Below are 18,737 nucleotides of genomic sequence, written 5' to 3' on the forward strand. Positions count from 1 at the left end.
TGCGCACAACATAACTGATAATTTTTATAATACTGTCAATTATTTTGTGCTAAAATTAAACAGCTGATGCCAAAGTAAAACAGAAATATTGGGTACATGGCAAGTATCTTCTTCTCTGAAGGTAGATAATCTGTTAAGAAGCCAGTAGATGCTGGAAAAAATGAGCTATAATTGCTATAGCATAATAACATACAACTCACCCCATAGTGACCAGGCCAGTGCAGACATTATTAGTATAAGTCTTACAAGAAATATCATCATGTGTCCATTACTAGTTAGTAGAATTACCCGAGAGATCACTAAGGATAAAGTCAGTGGTAACAGGCAGTAACCAAGGGTGCACACTGATTGGAAGAATGACCTGTTGACATGGTAAAGGGTTACGACAGTTCATCAAGTCACAGTTTATTACAGTTTAGCCCTTAGTAGTTGAGCGTTAACTGTTACAAGACATGATCCACCCCAAACTACGACAAATACTTGAATGAAATGTAGACCACTGGTGTCTGAAGTGTTGCTTGGCAACAGCCTATGAGATGAGGGTATGTGAACAGTGTCAGTAACACAACTTAATTACTTACATTGCGAGTATGATACAGAGGAATAATGGACCCCATAAGTCCCCTGAAAATATTAGGATATTTTAAGAATCTGAACAATTTTGCAAACTCACAATCATGAAGGAGGGCTTTACTTCTGCCAGGAATTATCACATGTCTACACTTGTCAAAGATAGCTTTCAAATCACGTTTCTATACACACGAGGCTACACTCAAATACACCACGAGGTTGTACTCTCACCAAGGTGGTGGATACTGGTTCATCTAATGTTCCCAGTGCGTCTTCATCCTGAGGAACGTTGATATCTCCCGCTATATCGTCTAGGGGTATGTCGTCCATCCCTTGTACGCTGATAAACGTGCACAGTTATATTTCTTCCTTTATAATTATTTTTGTTACACGCCATGTTGTATTTACGCTTCTTCGTGGTAGCCACATTATGTGGCGTATTACTGAGCGACGAGCAAGTGCAGTGGAACCAGTTTCGTGACTTTATGGTGAAGTATCAGAAAAGCTATCGCAATGATCTGAGAGAAGTAACTAAGAGATTCGAAGTGTTCAAAGTAAATATTAAAACTTAAACACATGTACACACAGTAAAAAAAGTTTTAAAAAGAAGAAAAAGCAAGTGATCTTGTGATTGTGGCTTGTGATTTTACAGTAAAAAAATTGTGATTTTATTGTGGCTTGCGATTTTACTGCTTTCTTATATCACAGTAGTTTGCAGAGCCTGTATGCAGCAGATATGCCTTATACTATGTTAGGTGAGCCTGGAGCGTCAGAAGCAGCTTAATTTGTTAGAAGGCAGTGCTGTGTTTGGAGTGAACAAATTCTCAGATTTGACCACTGAGGAATTTCAAGGTTAACAGTGAACACGCACTTCACCAATGACATGTTTTATTATCCAGCACGATACTTGTCTGGACTACAGCCGAGCACATTGTCCATTCCTAAAGCTCAGAAAGTTAATCTAAGTGTGGACCTTCCAGCAAAATTTGACTGGTACGTGAAATGTACAGTATATCATCCAATAGGAGTAGTAGGGGACTTAGTAACACCATAGTACTGTAAGGCCATACCTATTTGATCTTATGTTGCGCGGGCAAAATTATTTTAAATTTGGGTAGGTAGGTCGGTTTGAAAATGAAAATAATAAAAATTTTAAACACAAGCATACAAAATACAAATAATAAATGTAGCTATAATAGTACATACACAGTTAAAAATCTCAGTAGGTTTCATACTCTTCTAGTAGCATCAGATATCTCCAAAAGAGCTTTCCCATCGTATTCTACAATTTTAGAGCATTGGACGATCTTCAATGGTCCCTTTTGGACTGTATCACGAGGGTGCTGATGATGTGTTGTCTTTAATTAAGTACACATGATCCGCACACGTGATTTTCAAAATTATTTCATTTGAAGAAAAATGTAGTTGGTCTGGCTCGCGCAACATAAGATCAAATAGGTATGACCTAATGTCCTGACAGGTTTTACACCATGATTATGATTGAAGTACCAATAAAGGCACAGCCTGTACACTGAGTCAACACAAAATCGACACATAGTTACATAAAAGTTAATCTACAAGTGAATGTGTACTTAGTAGTCTTAAAGTGTCCATTGACATAAATTTCAAAGGACCAAATTGTTCGATCTCTGGCAAACCATGAAAGATGATGGTTTGAAAATGGAAAGTGGGTGTCAAGCAATAATTGCTTTTAAATGTTTCAAATCATTCAATTCAAGGATGTTGTTGCTCACCGTTGTGATATCACTACGTATGATTGTATTCCTTATTAGGCGTGAACAAGATGCTGTTACTGGAGTGAAGAACCAATTAAAGTGTGGATCTTGTTGGTAAGTATGTCATGTCCATAGTAACAAGAACACACACCCTCTTATTCCTTCAGGGCGTTCAGCATCAGTGAAGGACTGGAGAGTTGCTATGCCATCCACTACAATAAGCTGGTATCCCTGAGTACTCAGCAGTTTATATCTTGTGATCGTAATGCTCAGAGTTATGGCTGTCAGGGAGGGACTCTTGGTGGAGCTGTTGACTGGTTGATTGAGGTGAGCTTATGACCTGCTGTAGGTCTGGGAGTAAAGGAACAGTCACTGTTATGCAGTTAGCTTCCCCCTTGCACAAATTCAATAAAATTGAGCCTAGAAAGTTTCTTGGTAGTTGTTCAAATGTGTGAACAACTAAATGTGGTTTAACTGATGTTGGTGTAAAAATCTACTTTCAACTACTCTAATAGAGCAGTCACCTTAGTGAATTGAAGGGATATAGGCAGAGGAAGTTGGACGCGCTCTAAGTGCTACCTAAATATATTACTCTTAATTGCATTGTTTTATTTGGTATTTCATGTGACTCTCAATAGCAATTATTAAATCTGAATGGCAAATGGATACCGTACGCAAGGAAATTTTGACGTCAAAAAATTTGATGAATCCGTTTAATTCGTCAAATGTTATAAGCACCCTTAAAAGTACAGGTTTTGCCTACAATTTCTTGATTTTCGTCAACATTTTATTCGTCAAATCTACTGAAGTCTGAATTTATCAAATTTTTTTGACGTCAAAATTTCCTTGCGTACGGTAGTCTTGAATTATCCATTTGCCATTCATTGAATCATAAAATAGACACTTTGTCTAATCATGAATCCTGAGTCCATAATTAAATAGAAATTTAATTTTGGAATCATTGAATCCCAAAAATGGCTCATAAGCCAATTGTGAGATCACAAAGTAATTTGTGATATCCAGTTTTGGGATTCACTTATAATTGATAATTTATATGGGATTTAGCACACAGATTATTAGTAGATAATAAATTAACTGTTCATATGGGGACTTTTCTTAGAGGTTTGGTAACTGGAGCAGATGTATTACATTCTTTTGCAGTACCGGCCCTTGCTGTTAATGCAGTACCTGGTCAATTAAATCAAGTTTATCTTAGGCCTGATGTTTTTTATGGTCAATGTTCTGAAAAAATGATGGGGTTCACTGGGGTTTGTTAGATATTCAGAACATACTTCACGTAAGCTTCAAGGAAATGTACTTTGATTTGTATAAATCACTTGAATTCTGGGTAAAATTTATAAGACGCAGTTTGGTGTATACAACTTACCAGACTTGTCATGTACATTTTGTGTACATGGAACAATGATGATCCACTGTATTAAACTGAGATTGGCTTATTAACACAATTTTTGCATAATTGTTTTAGTGGCACTTAGAGAGTGTCCAACCTCCTCTGGGATAGAGGATTCATTAAGTATACATGTGATTTTGGGAACGTTTACAAATTTGTTAGTTTTACAACATTGCTAAAATACTCCCCCTTGAAATGTGTCCAATTTAGGGGTCTAAATGTGTGTCCATTAATGTTGTAATCAGTTTTGTGTACAGTAGTAAGTTTTCTTCCCGCTGTGTCACATTAGGGTAAGATTATTGTGGTACCTGACGCTAACTATCCTTTCACTAGTGGGGATGACACACGGCCTGACTGTAAGGCTAATTTGTGAGTTGTGTTCACCATGTCACATCACCACTACCATACTATCATAACACAGACCACAGAAAGGTGTACGACTGCTGAATCATACAGTGAAGGACTACCTTGATAATGAGAAGGGAATGGCATATGATTTGAATCTAGTGTCTCCATTATCAGTGACTGTGAACGCCAATATCTGGCAGGATTACAGAGGTGTGTGTGTCTGCTGTAACGAAGTGCATCTGTACAATGTAGCAATAGGTCACTGTAATGTAGTTGTATACAAAATGACCTTCCTAATGTAGCCATCTGCTTAATGAGGTCATTGTCTCTGACATACAACCACAATACAATAACTTTGTCTGCTACACAGGGGGGATAGTCCGCTACCACTGCACCAATACCAGTATTGACCATGCTGTACAAGTTGTTGGTTATGACATGACAAGTAAGCACCACCTATACAACGCCGTAACGTACTTCATATTCTCCATACAGATGATCCACCCTATTGGATTGTGCGCAACACATGGGGACCAGACTGGGGGGTGAAGGGATATATCTATATTGCAATGGATAAGAATTTGTGTGGTGAGTGATGGGAAACTTTCAATAGCAAGCCTACCACTTCCTCTTGTACTCTCACTCCATCAACATGTGGTAGGAAGTTTTGTTATAAGTCACTAACTAATGATGCTGGAAATATGCCTTAGCAAGTTTCACCCTTGTTTCTATTATACAGTAACTTTCATAATAAGGGTAGTTTGGTCAGGCTTCACCTCTGAAACTATTACAGTAAAACATATTGTGGGGTCTTAAAGGTGTACACAGTGGAGAGTAGTACACAGCACTTGCAAATTGTAGTGAAACAAACTTTTTTTTTAGTTTGCACTCTTGAAAGTTTCCCATTGTACAAGTACAGTGTAGTATGTTAATGTTACCCCCTCCCCCCAGGTCTGGCACAGACAGTGTATGCCTTCACTAAAGCAGAAGGGGTTAACTTGTGACTTATTGTACAATTCAACATATTAATATTACATGTTCAGTTCTTTAGCGACTAGTCGTTCATTTTCCACCTCTCTGCTTATCAGCAATATCTTCTTTAGCCTTCTTCCTACGCTGCTCTAATAACAACTGCTGTCTCCTCTGAGATTTAGCATACGGGTTTAGTCGCAACATCACGTACAAGTTTTTCAGAGGGTTCTTCTTCAGTGTGGAACGACGAGGAGCAGGCCTGGTAAAATATGAACCACCAAGTATACAAAAATACACATTTAACTAAACTAAATAAAAGCTAGATACTTATTGAAGGTGTTACTGTATGGCTGATTATGTGTTTGTGCATGTGGGCCACATGTCTAAATGGCCAAAAAATTTCTGCTATTGCTTTAGATTATCAAGGAAATACAGACCACTCCAGTACTGTCTCCCACAATGTCTCCTCCTTTGCACCAGAATGAAGTCCAGATCATAGTGCTCCATTGCTGTTCACACTGAGATGATGTCTTGTACTTCAGGCTGTTGGATTTACTTGGACCCAATGTTTCCATGGATACAACTTTTAAAGCTAGGGTTGAAAACCTCCTTAGTACTTCTCACCACAACAATGAGATGAATCCAAACAGTGTTTAAAAATTTCAGTACAATTTTAAAAATGAATTCAGTTGGAATAATTAATTTGCAAATTATACTTTGCACATAACACCTCTACCAGTAACACGAGGGATACTACGGCTGAAGAAACTTATTGCCAGAACATAAATACAGCAGTAAAATAGAGGCTCACACAGACAAACAAGCAACCTTTACTCACCTCTTTGCCCTAATACTTCGTTGTATTTCATCAGAGTTGATAATACGAGCTAGATCAGTGTTAGTCATCTTTGGTCGTGGTAAGCTATAGGGGTGTTAATACCAAACAATATGGAGAGATTGTGGCTCACTTGTAGTTAGATTTTATTGTTGATGGTTTCCTCCATGTTCCATACAAATTGTCCAGTTTCTCAAACGCTGCTTGTACCCATATACAGAATCGCCCCATATGACCTCCGGGTGCTAGTTGTAGCAGGTTTAGCCGGTCAACCTGGTGACATCATATTACATCATAATTAGATCACATGATCCAGTACCTGGACTAAATCGACCCCAGGAAGATTTCTAAATCCTTGCTTTATTCCCTTATCCTCGTTATAAATTATCAGAGGTCCCTTCTTCTGAACATATCGACGGTTTCTCAGCTTTCCTTTACCAGCACGAATTTTGCGAGAATTCTTTGCCTTATCAATATCAGGGTAGGCATTGAGAGCCTTCAACACCTGTCACAGCTAGTATAACTACAACTTCTTGGCAAAATGGCCACCAAACCTTTACAGCATCTTTAGTTTTCGACACTGACTCCAGTTCATTAGCGACCACCAAAGGCACTTCAGCCACAGTATCAATTTGGTGACCACGAGCAATCACCAGTGATGGGAGGGCACTGGCAGCTAGTGCTGAGCAGGTAGCACTACGCCGTTGGTTCTTGTTAATTCTGTGATGCCATTTCCGCCATACCTTGATGGGAGCAAACATTCGACCACCCCTACACATCTATTACCATAGTCAAGGGTTGGTAACATTTTTACAGTGAGTGCTTTGCCATTGCAGCCTGTACATTAACAGAGAGACCCAGAATCTTGACACTAGAACCATGCAGCAAATCAAGTGATGTCTACGGCTGGGAAAAACGTAGACTTTTAAACAACTAAATGTTTTGACTGCAAAAGTTTAAACATTTCATAGTATTAATAATTTTAGTACAAAGCTTGCAAAAAGTGGCAAACCAAATGACTGAATAGTTCTTAGTTGGTTCTGGCCACAGAAAAGTCCAAATAACAAAATTAGGGAATAGTATCAATTCGTAAGTCCATAGGGCAAGGAGTATACAACGACCAAATAGCGAAATCTAAATTAACGTAGGTGATCCACTGCCAGCAACCCTGTATCTAATAATAGTAACTATCTATTTATTCGATATACCATGTACAGGTATATTATAATTTTCTTTGCACGAGAATGGCAGATAAAGAGCCCTGTATGTCTTCTCAGGTGAAACGGCCCTCCTCTCAGATAGATACTCCCAAGATATGGTTGAAATAATTCTGTAGAAGGCAATTTTATTTATAGTAAAGCTCGTTGCCATGCCACTACTCCTACGTTAATTTAGATTATGAATTTTGTACTATCGGTACGATCGTTGTATACTCCTCGCCCTACGGGCTTATGAACTCCTGATAGTATAAAGGATTTAAATCACATAGATGGTTAAATTCAGCATTGAAGTAAATGAAACAGCTTACTAACAGAAAAACAAATGTTTAAATAGTGGTTCAGGCATACCAATTTTATGAATGTTCAAACTATGTGCCCCAGTCCAGATCTTTCAGTAACATCAAACCAAAGACACCACAAAACTGGGGTGTGGAACTTGCAATAATATTGACATATATACTAAAACACATGTACAGCACATTTGTCATATCACATTCGTATTAAAGGATACATTACCAAATGCTCCTTGTCCAGACCTGTGAGTACCACCTCCTCGTACACGTGGTATTCTAGCTACTGCCCTGCCTGTACCCCATGACTCCGCACTAGTCTGGTGTCCTGCTTTGGTGGAGACAGCGTGAGCCTGTCGCTTGTTTTTCGCCATGTTCGTGTGTACGAACTGTACTATATCAGGACGAATGGGGCTCCTGAACACCGCCGGTAGTTTGGTGGTGGATAGGTTACTGCCTTCATTGTCAAATACGCCGACCAGTGGTCTGGAAGTCTAGTGGGCATTTAATCAGCTCAATATTAACCCAGTAATACTGTTACACATTTAATAAGACTCAAGATGGTAACAAGATGGACTATACCACAAAGATTAGGTGCTCACCATTTCAGCTCGTTCAGTGATGGATCAGTTGTGAGGAGATTCGTCCACGACCTGCTCGTGACTCGTGCGCGAAGAAATAGATCACGTGAGTGTTCACTGAAGATGGGGTTTCTATCAAATTCGCCACAAGGTTTTACAAACGCCGTTAAGTTACTAAATCAACTGCCACAAGGAGTTCTTGCAGAAATGGTAAGTTTGTAACATGCAAGAGTGGAATGTTGTTGTGAATTCCATTTAATGCACACCCATTCTTTAGTGTCAAGATGTAGCAGCATTTCTGCAGTACCGTGCTGGATTTATTAATGTTGACGAGCATCAAATGGTTAGCCACACTAGTACACTATGACTAGTAGAACTAATTGTAATATATTTGGTGTAGAATATTTCATGTTCATGTCAGTCCACTCCTGTACCATCAGCTCAAGAGTGTATCAATGCCCTGACCTTTGTGTTTAGGTATGACACACACACCTTTGATGTACTTTATTATGTTGTGTTTACCATTATAGTGTTGTTTGTATGCATTTTTCCTTGTAAGTTTTCTCTGCTATGGAAGTCAGCTTATGTGAAAATGTGTCACATGATATTTTTGTCTTCAGGTCAGCAGCTGAACACCAGTTGTCATGGGAACAGCTAACAGAGGAGCTAAAGTCTAGTATGCAGTGGAGTGAAGCAGCCATTACTGTGGTGGGTCATGTGTGGAAGGAAGAGGCTAGTAATGTGATTGATGTACAGAGGAGAATGTTGAATATTGGACAGGTGTGTTGATGTGTGACTGTAAGTATAACAGATTTCATAATATTATCTTAAAATGCTGCTGTTTGATCATGGCTTTTGTTCAAATAGACTATATGCGTGGTCTATTGACTAATCAAAATATGATCAATTAGGGCTGTTTAGCGGCGCTCCCGAAAATGTTTGACGGTGAACCGACCATCACAAATCCCATACAAAAGTACGGGTAGTAAATGCGGCTCGAGCTATAACTCGCCACTAATACTACGGACACAGCTCCTCTTTTCAGTTGTTCTGCTATACAGGTTGAAGAATTTATCGCCCTGCAAGAAGTACTGGTACGTGGTCTATTTCCTGAGATTATGCGAATTTCGCATTTTCTACGTACATTAGATCCTATCTGTTCACCGTCGTGACGTATTAAAATATCACGTGTTTTTAGAATGTATACGGCAGTGCATATAGTCTAATTATTAGTGTGTGATCCACTCTTCAATTTGTAGTAGCATATTCCCAGAACACAACTTCATACCACAAATCCAGAACCATTCATATTGAGTAAACTTTCGTGCCATTTGTGAGTTGTACAAATTGTAGGGTTTTTTGCAAGATTTATCTCAAAAACTCTCCCTATGATAGTTTTATTTTGTGAAGTGTTGCTCTTCACATGGTTACATTCAGACCTCAGGACAGTTTCGCTCCCTACAGTCTGTCCACATTTTTACCTCTGAAAACATTGACGAACAATAACTTCCAAAGTTGAAAATCTTAAGTCTTGCAGTGTCCCTTATAGAAAAGTTCTACCATAAACTTTCCACAGATTTGTATCCAATAAATTGTACTCTCTAATAGAACAGGTGTTCTGATCATCAACTCCATAACTGTACATGTTTAATGTCAGGCTATTCTGTCTCTCACTATAGCTGGCTTCAATGGAGTGGAAGTTAGGAGTGTCAATGAGTTCTAGTAGTTGTAGAGCTCTGAACTCCCCTTATGTCACTTTGATGTTTACCGTGGTAACAGACATGGTGTCTGGTACTACCAAACAATATTCTGTGGAGTTGGACATGCAACAATTCCAGGTACCATGGTAACATGATGCTAATGTTATCAACATGTTTGTTATACACAGAACTTCTCAACACAACTGAGAGAAATGTCTTCATTGTTAGAAACAGCATAAATATGTGTCATTAAATAATTCATTGTTCAAAAAATAAAAATAAACTAATGATCAGTTAGGTAAGCCAGGTCCATGGCTGACCCAGGATTGTAGAAATGGTACAAGAAACCCTCCAAGGAGGATCTGTGTTGGGTGGTAGACTAACAGTGGAATTGTGAGGCTACTCAGTTGAGGGTTGTTGGCAAATACGATCTTCACCATGGGAACTCCTACAAGGGGAGGAAGGGAACACAGCAGTTATTGTGTGCCTAAGTGTGGCACTTGCAGCAGATGGCATGTGTGTTTGACCTAAAAGTGTTCAGGTGAGCATGCTACGGTATTAACTTTTGCACTTTCAGTGACAACTGTATAACCATCACAAATGAAGTGTCATAAGTTTTATCCAGCTTGGTTCATGCAGGCATTTTCAGATTTGCACCCAGTACTGTTGGTGAATGTCATTTCTTGGGAGAACGACTTACGGTGGTACTTACATTAATTGTATGATTAAAACGTTTCCTTGCAGGCTGGATACAATGTGTAGTGGTTAAACATAAGTACAATCTGCTGTATGTGCCTATATTTGAAAACTGGAGGGAAAAATTAAGTCACCTAGAGACGGTTAACAGGGAGTTGTGATAATTTTTTATAATAAATCTCCTGAGGTGGTTTTCCCTCCTATCAAATCACTACACTGACCTAATGTGAGACTCTTGTGAGTGGAACAGAACATGACAGCAATAGTGTCTCCACGAGGGAACCTCATGACACTACAAGGAGAGATACGGGGTAGTACCGTTAACAATGTATACTTGTACCAGTGGAACCCACAACAGGTTCCACTGTACAATTGTCTACTCACTATGATGACAACAGATAGGCCACAGACAAGAAGGTAGCTTGACAGAGGAACACTAAACAAATAATAGGTTAGGTACAGGACACAACAGACAAGACTCACCTATTACGATGACACTAAGCAGTCCTGTCATGTCAACACCACTGGTGGTGTCTGTGACAAACAGTGACACATGTACAGCATATGCCACACAAATAGAGTTCTGTCCAAAAACATCTGATTAGTGGCCTAAAAGGGACTTAAATGGAGATGCTTCAAGGTGTGAAAACGCAGCAACATTTCAACTTCCCTGTAGGTAAACTGCCTATCCACCTGATATTGATGATTAAAATTATTAATGTAGTTGTTAACCCACAAGAAAGCCTGTATAGCAGACAGTCAGAATATTGACACATCCCAGATCTGATGGCATCCATAGTCTAGACATACACCAAAGGAACCACAACAGTTGTACCAATAAGAATATATGGACATTCTCAAAAGGACTGAGCACACAGGCTACTCTTAAAGCTGTTATAAATAAATAAATAAATAGTGGTAGCCACTGCTGACCAGTGTGGACAGAACCCTGACACATGAAGACTAACTGATGAAGGTGTCACAGAATGTTGTGTAGATGATGAAGAGTAATATTGAGCTATAGAGGGGATCACATGATCATCACATGATACACATAACACTGTTCACCTGCTAATACTACCAAATGGTGGTTGTTTCTCTTCTATCCAGTTTACTATGAACCCTCGGATCACCTGATCATTAGACCAATATGTCAAGCAGTTCATACTTTATGTGACTGGATTTAGGAAAACTGATCTAAACCACACACCAATATATAGTTACTGATAAGTGACTCATTATAACTCACCAATGAACATGCTCAAGAATTTATTACCAAAGGTAGTTTAGCTTATTACCTTTCAAAGCTAGTAACTGCTTTTCAAGTAAGAGAAATTTATTACAGATAACATTTAGCCATCTACCCACCCATGCACCACTGTTTCATGTCAAGCCAAATCCTTACAAAGCAGAAGTCTGAGGTTGCCAAATAGCCCAGAAGAACAGGCTCTCAACCACCCTGTGTGTAGTTGACCAATCATCTAGTTAAAGCTAATGACAGTGTTTGTTGGTTGTTGTTAGTTTGTGTGATCTGGATCAGTTTTGTAAAATCTGGTCACATATATTTGACACAATGTACAGCACTGAAGTGAAACCTTATTAGTGCAACCATAATTGGGACCTCAGTAGCAAAGTGGAGTACACCTTAGCTATGTTTGGGACCTACTTGACATGGTCACTATAATGAGGTGGTCTTATTAATGAGGTCATGAAGTACACCTTAGCTATGTTTGGGACCTACTTGACATGGTAACTATAATGAGGTGGTCTTATGATAAAGCACAACCATATATGGTCATCACTCATTTCTCACAGCTACCATTAGTCACTACACCACATACAGTAATAGCTCACCTGACCCATCACTAGTGGCAACAGGACGGTAAGTGATAATGAAGTGATGATGGAGACAAAGGGAACTGCAGCATGAGTACCAACCTGTAACAGCAATGGTACTGGTGTGACTGATGAATATTTATCATAATTTTGTTATGCTCAAATGGAAAGGTAATGTGAAACCATACATCTCTCGAGATAGGAGCCTAAAAATTCATCTTATGACTAAAGTAAGTAACATTGTGCCCAATAAAATCAAATAAAACAACTCATGTCAAACCAAATCAATACCTGTATAACTTGTGTATTAGGACTGACCAAAAGTGTCCTGTAGGTGATCTGACTTTCATGCAGAGGGATACTTTAGGACCATTACTAAGTGTCCTCCTTTACAAGTGTCCTGATTAACAGGTTCCACCAAGAGTTCATAATATTCTAGAGAGAGTATCTAACGCTGCTATAAACACATAAAAATGAGCCCATAAAGTGCTATGGCTTCGTACATGGAAACTCACGTATTTTAATGCATACTTTTACATCATCCATAACTCATGTGGTGTCAGCTGCATCAGCAAATGGATACACCTGTACAATCCGTTGAAAGCAAAGTTTGGAAAAGAAAGCTGCACCACGTCGAAACAGAAACGTGTGACCAATTTGTTCTCGAGGCTATTTTATCTGCTACAAAGAATCAATGTGTGGAATCTCCCGTGAAAGATGTTTCGAACTGCAATGCAAATGAAGAAGTGTTATCACCAAATTATTGAATGTGATTCACTCAATGAATTTCTGATTACTTACGACAACCAAGGCTGGACCTACTTATTATTTTATGCCTATCTTGTAATTATGTATACTTGTACCTATTAGTGATTGTACATTGTTGTACTGGAGCTGTGATGTTTCAGCTCCCTGGGATACTATCAGTAACAAGCTGCCTATCCCAGTCACAAATCAATCATTCAATCAATCAATCAATCAATCAATCAATCAATCAATATATCAATCAATCAATCGCATCAGCTGCAGTCCAGTGATATGCGAGCCACTGAAGTGGAGAGTCGTCATAAAATCTGTTACCAGTTTGTCAGAGACGGGAACAATGCAAGACGAGAGGTGAGAAGAGAGAAATGGACTTTACCGTAGTTGTGATGAGTCCAGAAAAGAATTTTCTGAGTCTGGTCTTTACACTAGCTGTGGAAAGATCTAACGACAAATTAAAACTGGCTAAATGTAGAGCTGCAGAATTAGACTGAGATGATGAACAACATGATGACATGTGAAAAATTGCAGAAACTATTGAAGCAACACAACTAGATGAACTTGACAAATTGTTTACTGAAGGTGATGCGCACGGTTTGGGAGGGGTACTCAAGAATATTTTGGAAATGGATCATAGGAAACAGAGAGATCAGTTTCTTCATGATCAAGCTACAAACAGTAAGTGCTGCTTATTTACCAGTATACTATTTCAGTGTAGTATACTATTACCAGTATACTATTTCAGTGTACTTTGTCATAATAGGCTGTGGGAAAGAGTAGTAATAATTGGAGTATGATAACTATCAGAATTGGTAATCTGTTGATTTTGCTTGTGTATCGCTTAAAACCATTTGATAATTTCTAGCATTAGCTGTGTTTACAAGAAGCCCAGCTGCTTACGAGGCCTTGAAGAGTTTTAAGATTCTACAGTTACCTTCATGGACCACATTACAGTCATACAAAGGAACCTTTCTAGGGCTAGCAGCAGACGCATTGAAGATCAGATGGCCAACTCCACGACTTACAAAGAGTGTGTGCAGGATGGAAAGAGAGAAGATGGAGTATTAATATGTGGAGGTAGCTTGCCTGGAATTCTCAAAGTCAGAAACTTATGGGTTTCATGTCAAAGTATGTAATGGGAATCATTTTGTATTCAACCATCTGTTCTTTTACAACTTGGGATTTACTACACATTGATGTGTATGTCTTTTAAGGCTTTTGTAAGTAGTTCTTTGTCACTTATCCAGTATACTTTGTATCACCTTTGTGTATATCAAGCTCAGCTGTGAGACGTATTGCAGGAGGGAAACCAGATTCAGTCCATCACATTGTGCACACCCAATTCAGCAGTGTGTTGCTCCACACCACAGTGGAAAGCATTGTAGAGACCAAACCACTAGTATTATTGAACTACCCTTAGTAAAGAAACAATACAATAAAGTACACAAACCATCATAAATATTATATATTTAGAATCTTTACCTCCTTCAGGGTACTATCAACATTACGAAGCATTGGTATGAATGTTGGGTGTGGGAAGTACATGAAACCGAGGTCACAGGACTTTAGATAATTGGGGATGGCAGATTTATCTTTAGAGTTAATCGCTTGTAAAATTGTTATTTCTTGGGAAATGCTATCTTTTCTACTAAATGGTGCTGTTTTAATGTGTTGATATCGTAAGTGTAACATTTCACAGAGTGCAGCTCCTCCAAATCTATAATATACGTCATCCCCATCCATTGACATTACTACCGGTGCTTCATCACAGTCTTCACTTTCCTTAATGAGCGAGCTTTTCCTTCTCTGTCATCTTTCTTTAATTTTTTATTGGCTTTGCCTTTTGTCGATGCAGTAGGCAGTGGCTTAGGCTCTGTTTCACTCCTTCCTCGACTACTTCTGGGTGTGCGTTTCTTGGCGTTCCTGCCCAAACACATTTGCTGTAAGTTTCTGACGCTTGGCTCATGTTCCATTGATTCACCTAGAGCCGTTCTATTCACCATATCGATATTTTCCGAGGTGTTGCGATTCGCCTTTATTCTTGTTGAGCTTCTTGTTGCCATGTCTGTAGTCGGGACAATTTAAAGAATTTTCCGTTATAGTATGGCGCATTCCGCTGCAATAATTAAAGTGAAGCCATAGCACTTTACGGGCTCATTTATACACATTCATACTAGCGTCGGATACTCTTCCTAAACACTATTATAAACTATTGGTTCCATTTTATAACATGATCTAACTAGTACAATTACAAAGTAAACAGTGAACAAATCTCATGACACAATGACATATCACACACAACGGATACTTACCAGGTATAGTAATAGTATAGGAGTAACCATTATCCCCTATCATCATCACCATGACAACACCACATACTAGTACTCACTCACTAAAAAACTCCCCAGAGCTGAGTTGAACACTGCTGCAGCCTGTACAATGACAGGTTACCATGGGAACATCATGATCAACAAGAACTAACATACATCATTTCCTCCCACTGCCTTTGTCAAGATGACGGCAGATGAGACAGGAGGAGGCATACACCCGACAACCAGTAATCTACATAACAACTAGTTATTAACAGGTTAACATGATCTAGTTTACCCTTGTAAGAATAGTGGGTTGACCAGGGACATTAGTCGTAGTGACTCTACCAGTAGGGAGACCAGGCAAGGAACCAGGATTAGCGTGTATGACTGGACAAACAGGTGCATCTTGATATTCATCATAGCTTGAGTGAGGTCCTAGAGACAACTAATAACACCTAATGACTGCAGTTAGCTACCTCTGTTCTCATTGACATTCCACTGGTTAGGAATATTGCCATCACTGAAATGTACTTTACCGTCACCTCTGGCTTTAATGGACCTTGGATATATAATAGTTGACTATCACGTGCAGCAGCTCCACTCTGCTTACCTCCTTTAGCTCCAAGCCAAGGCCATAACTTAGCCCACGTGATTACACACACTACGCCAAGTAAAAACCAGTTCTTTTTAATCCTTTGTACCATATTAGCAGCCAAATGACATCGTGTTGTGCGCTCTTCTTTGTCATCTGCACCACCTGTCATCTACTACCATGTGATCAAAGCCGTGTGGTACCAGTACTAGTTCTAAATAGTGCACACAATTGTTCTAATTAGTGCTAGTAGTGAGTTTGCAGCTGTGTTTGTATTTATGTGTGTTGGTTCAAAGAAAGGGATTTTAGAGTGGTTTCGTCAAGGATGGATATCTGCTTTCAGTTCAGCTTTCAGGTACTTTCATTATAGGCCTACGTAGTTAGAAATGAAAAGGTTTAATTGATGATCTTTCCCTGCCATGATTAGGGTATCACAGTAAAATCATTTTCACACCTAATTTTTCAAAGTTTTCCCTGGGGAAGGGGACCCCATGTGCTTTGCACACTTGTAGTGATCCTCTCTAAAAACATAGATAACTCGATAATCTATAACCCCCCATTTTAACTTACCCCCACCCCCAGCTTAACAATCTGGAGGATTGAGCCCTACATAGTATCAATAGTTCATGTTATGGACTATTGATAGTATAGATTCATGTATGTCTGCTGTTGTATGGCTGCCAATGGTTGGTTTAGTATCTATTGGCCAGTGTTGTACATACACATCAATTAACATCAAATGAGGTTTTCATGAACAATTGTCCCTACCCATTGTAGGGTGGTGGTAGCTAGTGTATAGTCTTGCATAACCAGACCCTATTTCTCAGAACGGCACTTATCGATTGGAAATTATAAACGCCTGCTCCGAAAGGGTCTGGGGACTCTACAATAGAAAAGTTCTGCAGGCAGATCACTGTGTGATAGTAACGAAGCGGTAACCCAAAGAGCTCTCGTAATACTAGACTCAAAACAGAGAGCATTTCTCTTTACCTACAACTTATAAGTTACATAACCAACACTACAACATGGTTACAACCAATCATATTACTGCATGCGACCTGCACGTGACTGTTCATAATTACGTAATAGTACAGTATTAACTGGTCGTCGGTCAATTCTCGACATCCTCCGGGGCAGGGCCAAGGATCTCCTTGCTCCATTCAGATATGTTTTCCTTGGCCTTAGCAGCAGAACATCTTATTGGGCATTGTGTCATCAGTGGTGTATGTTCATCATCATCATTCTTAAGTTCTGTAACAGTCTCATTCTCATCAGTCGATATCTCTAATGGATAAAGTTTAGAAATTGGTTGGTTTGTTCTTTCACTGTTGGTCTTCACTTCTACAGCCCGAACATATCCATCGTTCCCCTTGATCATCCCCTTGATCACTGCCATTTTCCAAGTAAACCTGGGTGAATCATCATGTATGAGCACTACATCTCCAGTTTTAATTGTTTGAGGAGCACATGTTCCCTTCACCTTGTAGAATTCTCTAAGGGCAGTGAGATACTCTTGCTTCCAGCAACCTTTAAAATGTTGAAGTATCTGGGCTTGATGGGTGAAAGCTTCACGGATTATTGGGCCAGTAATATAGTCTGGATCTGTAACATGTTGATATGGTAATGCTCCAATCCTCCTTCCATATAGTAAATGTGATGGACATAGTGGTTCTGGATCGTTCAGATCAGTTGAAGTGTATGTCAGTGGGCGATCGTTCAAAATGGTTTCAATTTCAACGACAATAGTTTGTAATGCAAGCAGTGATATAAATGTCCTCCCGAGCACCTTCTTGAGGGTGGTCTTGGTAAGCCCAATGAGCCTTTCCCAAAAGCCACCATACCATGGTGCTCTTTTGGGTATGAACTGCCATGTTGTCCCTTGTTTAGTTAGTTGTTCACTAAAGGTAGTAGAGCTAAACATCTTCTTGAGTTCCTTTGTAGCTGATTGATAGGTGGATGTGTTATCTGAGATCTCGAGTCGAGGAAGGGACTTCCTGCCAACAAACCTTCTAAATGCTTGCAGAAAGTTCTCCTCTGTTAAGTCAGTTACAACTTCCAAGTGTACAGACAGCTCTTGTGTTGGCACATGTGAATAAACATATGTACACTTTCTGTTCTCCTCCTGTGTTACGTACAAACAAAGCTCCTGTAAAATCTACTCCCGTTACACTAAACGGTGCAGCACACAATGTGCGTGACTTGGGAAGTGGAGGTGCCTCTGGTACAGAGTATGGCCTTCCTGAAACCTTTTGGCAAATTACACATTTCCTTACTAAATTTCTCACTGTCTGACGAATTCTAGGTATCCAATACCTTTGGCGCAGAGCTGTGATAACACTGTTTACTCCACTATGGAGTTGGTTGACGTGAGTCATGTTGATGATTAGGGTTGTTAGTGGATGCTTTGTTGGCAGAAGGTAGGGAAATTTCGACAACTCACTAAGTGGTGCATTGTGAATTCTTCCACCGCATCAAATGAAGCCGTCCTTGTCCAGGAATAAACGGAGCTGTCTCACAAGTGACATCTTCTTTCTAGAATTAGATTGTAGATGTTTGACTTCTTGATGAAAGTAAGTCTGTTGGCAGTTGTAAACCCACTTGGATAGAGAATTGTTTATTTCTTGGGTGGAAAGTATTCCTGTGAGGCGAGCATTGGGATTCTTAGTGTTGTGGATAAATCTTGAAAGGTAAGCAGTAATTCTTAGCAGCCTTGTCAAAGAACTGTAATTGGAAATTGATAGAATCCTGTGCAGGCCTGTCTGTTCAACTGACATTGCTTTATCATTGACCACCTCATCAATGGTAGGCTCTGTCTGCAAATGTGATATTTCAGTCTCACTCTGTTTCCACTGTGGCCAACTTGATTGCTTGGTAAG

At 39.4% G+C, this 18,737-nt stretch overlaps 5 protein-coding genes and 1 long non-coding RNA gene across 8 annotated transcripts in view; 3 read left to right on the forward strand and 3 right to left on the reverse strand.

Moving 5' to 3' along the window:
* Positions 1 to 18: 18 nt before the first annotated feature.
* On the reverse strand, positions 19 to 959 carry LOC136238900 (protein YIPF6-like). Its single transcript, XM_066029538.1, has 6 exons — positions 802 to 959; positions 674 to 752; positions 582 to 624; positions 413 to 529; positions 201 to 361; positions 19 to 151 (listed from the first exon to the last, which is right to left on the reverse strand). Exons 1-6 carry the CDS (start codon positions 898 to 900, stop codon positions 36 to 38), a joined length of 615 nt encoding a protein of 204 aa, XP_065885610.1. The 5' UTR covers positions 901 to 959; the 3' UTR covers positions 19 to 35.
* Positions 933 to 6,149, forward strand: LOC136238896 (cathepsin O-like). 2 transcript variants are annotated; one of them, XR_010693244.1, is made up of 10 exons: positions 933 to 1,124; positions 1,326 to 1,422; positions 1,470 to 1,563; positions 2,364 to 2,420; positions 2,474 to 2,633; positions 4,007 to 4,086; positions 4,139 to 4,275; positions 4,324 to 4,383; positions 4,436 to 4,510; positions 4,561 to 4,614. XR_010693244.1 is itself a non-coding variant. In XM_066029535.1 (10 exons), the coding sequence occupies exons 1-10, from the start codon at positions 966 to 968 to the stop codon at positions 5,067 to 5,069; spliced, it is 1,005 nt and encodes a 334-aa protein (XP_065885607.1). In that variant the 5' UTR covers positions 933 to 965; the 3' UTR covers positions 5,070 to 6,149. The 2 variants fall into 2 exon arrangements, 1 of the variants encoding a protein (XP_065885607.1); XM_066029535.1 differs by lacking the exon at positions 4,324 to 4,383 and adding an exon at positions 5,017 to 6,149 and having other exon boundaries at positions 4,561 to 4,653.
* On the reverse strand, positions 5,059 to 8,133 carry LOC136238894 (large ribosomal subunit protein uL4-like). Its single transcript, XM_066029532.1, has 7 exons — positions 7,985 to 8,133; positions 7,604 to 7,876; positions 6,427 to 6,651; positions 6,192 to 6,377; positions 6,006 to 6,145; positions 5,876 to 5,959; positions 5,059 to 5,296 (listed from the first exon to the last, which is right to left on the reverse strand). The coding sequence occupies exons 1-7, from the start codon at positions 7,985 to 7,987 to the stop codon at positions 5,128 to 5,130; spliced, it is 1,080 nt and encodes a 359-aa protein (XP_065885604.1). The 5' UTR covers positions 7,988 to 8,133; the 3' UTR covers positions 5,059 to 5,127.
* Positions 8,013 to 9,956, forward strand: LOC136238898 (COMM domain-containing protein 6-like). Its single transcript, XM_066029537.1, has 6 exons — positions 8,013 to 8,173; positions 8,241 to 8,306; positions 8,364 to 8,440; positions 8,584 to 8,743; positions 9,643 to 9,801; positions 9,852 to 9,956. The coding sequence occupies exons 1-6, from the start codon at positions 8,087 to 8,089 to the stop codon at positions 9,900 to 9,902; spliced, it is 600 nt and encodes a 199-aa protein (XP_065885609.1). The 5' UTR covers positions 8,013 to 8,086; the 3' UTR covers positions 9,903 to 9,956.
* LOC136238895 (sodium/bile acid cotransporter 7-B-like) lies at positions 9,868 to 16,117 on the reverse strand. Its single transcript, XM_066029534.1, has 13 exons — positions 15,880 to 16,117; positions 15,746 to 15,828; positions 15,565 to 15,704; positions 15,444 to 15,519; positions 15,351 to 15,389; positions 15,270 to 15,305; positions 12,214 to 12,297; positions 11,428 to 11,492; positions 11,328 to 11,377; positions 10,843 to 10,893; positions 10,744 to 10,795; positions 10,581 to 10,651; positions 9,868 to 10,111 (listed from the first exon to the last, which is right to left on the reverse strand). Exons 1-13 carry the CDS (start codon positions 16,031 to 16,033, stop codon positions 9,954 to 9,956), a joined length of 1,059 nt encoding a protein of 352 aa, XP_065885606.1. The 5' UTR covers positions 16,034 to 16,117; the 3' UTR covers positions 9,868 to 9,953.
* Positions 16,066 to 18,737, forward strand: part of LOC136238901 (uncharacterized) — a 16,209-nt gene continuing 13,537 nt past the window's right edge. For both annotated transcript variants that reach the window (XR_010693245.1, XR_010693246.1), the window contains exon 1: positions 16,066 to 16,216. This is a non-coding gene — a long non-coding RNA (uncharacterized lncRNA). The remainder of the gene's footprint in view (positions 16,217 to 18,737) is intronic.

The sequence above is a fragment of the Dysidea avara genome, chromosome 11 (assembly GCF_963678975.1).
Source record: "Dysidea avara chromosome 11, odDysAvar1.4, whole genome shotgun sequence".
Lineage (NCBI taxonomy): Eukaryota > Metazoa > Porifera > Demospongiae > Dictyoceratida > Dysideidae > Dysidea > Dysidea avara.

Bases quoted from the DNA above. Each gene is read 5' to 3' on its own strand.
- LOC136238900 (XM_066029538.1), bottom strand. From the start codon at position 900: ATGGACGACATACCCCTAGACGATATAGCGGGAGATATCAACGTTCCT. The intron at 625-673 runs GTGAGTTTGCAA...TAATATTTTCAG, and splicing joins TAAAGCCCTCCTTCATGATT to GGGACTTATGGGGTCCATTA. The intron at 362-412 runs GTAATAAACTGT...CCATGTCAACAG, and splicing joins CAACTACTAAGGGCTAAACT to GTCATTCTTCCAATCAGTGT.
- LOC136238896 (XM_066029535.1), top strand. From the start codon at position 966: ATGTTGTATTTACGCTTCTTCGTGGTAGCCACATTATGTGGCGTATTA. The intron at 1,564-2,363 runs GTACGTGAAATG...ATTCCTTATTAG, and splicing joins CTTCCAGCAAAATTTGACTG to GCGTGAACAAGATGCTGTTA. The intron at 4,511-4,560 runs GTAAGCACCACC...TTCTCCATACAG, and splicing joins TGTTGGTTATGACATGACAA to ATGATCCACCCTATTGGATT.
- LOC136238894 (XM_066029532.1), bottom strand. The intron at 6,652-7,603 runs GTATCCTTTAAT...CTATGGTAATAG, and splicing joins GACAAGGAGCATTTGGTAAT to ATGTGTAGGGGTGGTCGAAT. The intron at 6,146-6,191 runs GTACTGGATCAT...TGATGTCACCAG, and splicing joins CTGGGGTCGATTTAGTCCAG to GTTGACCGGCTAAACCTGCT.
- LOC136238898 (XM_066029537.1), top strand. From the start codon at position 8,087: ATGGGGTTTCTATCAAATTCGCCACAAGGTTTTACAAACGCCGTTAAG. The intron at 8,441-8,583 runs GTATGACACACA...TTTTGTCTTCAG, and splicing joins GCCCTGACCTTTGTGTTTAG to GTCAGCAGCTGAACACCAGT. The intron at 9,802-9,851 runs GTACCATGGTAA...TGTTATACACAG, and splicing joins TGGACATGCAACAATTCCAG to AACTTCTCAACACAACTGAG.
- LOC136238895 (XM_066029534.1), bottom strand. From the start codon at position 16,033: ATGACAGGTGGTGCAGATGACAAAGAAGAGCGCACAACACGATGTCAT. The intron at 15,390-15,443 runs GTATGTTAGTTC...GTCATTGTACAG, and splicing joins AGGCAGTGGGAGGAAATGAT to GCTGCAGCAGTGTTCAACTC. The intron at 15,306-15,350 runs GTGAGTGAGTAC...TGATGATGATAG, and splicing joins CAGCTCTGGGGAGTTTTTTA to GGGATAATGGTTACTCCTAT.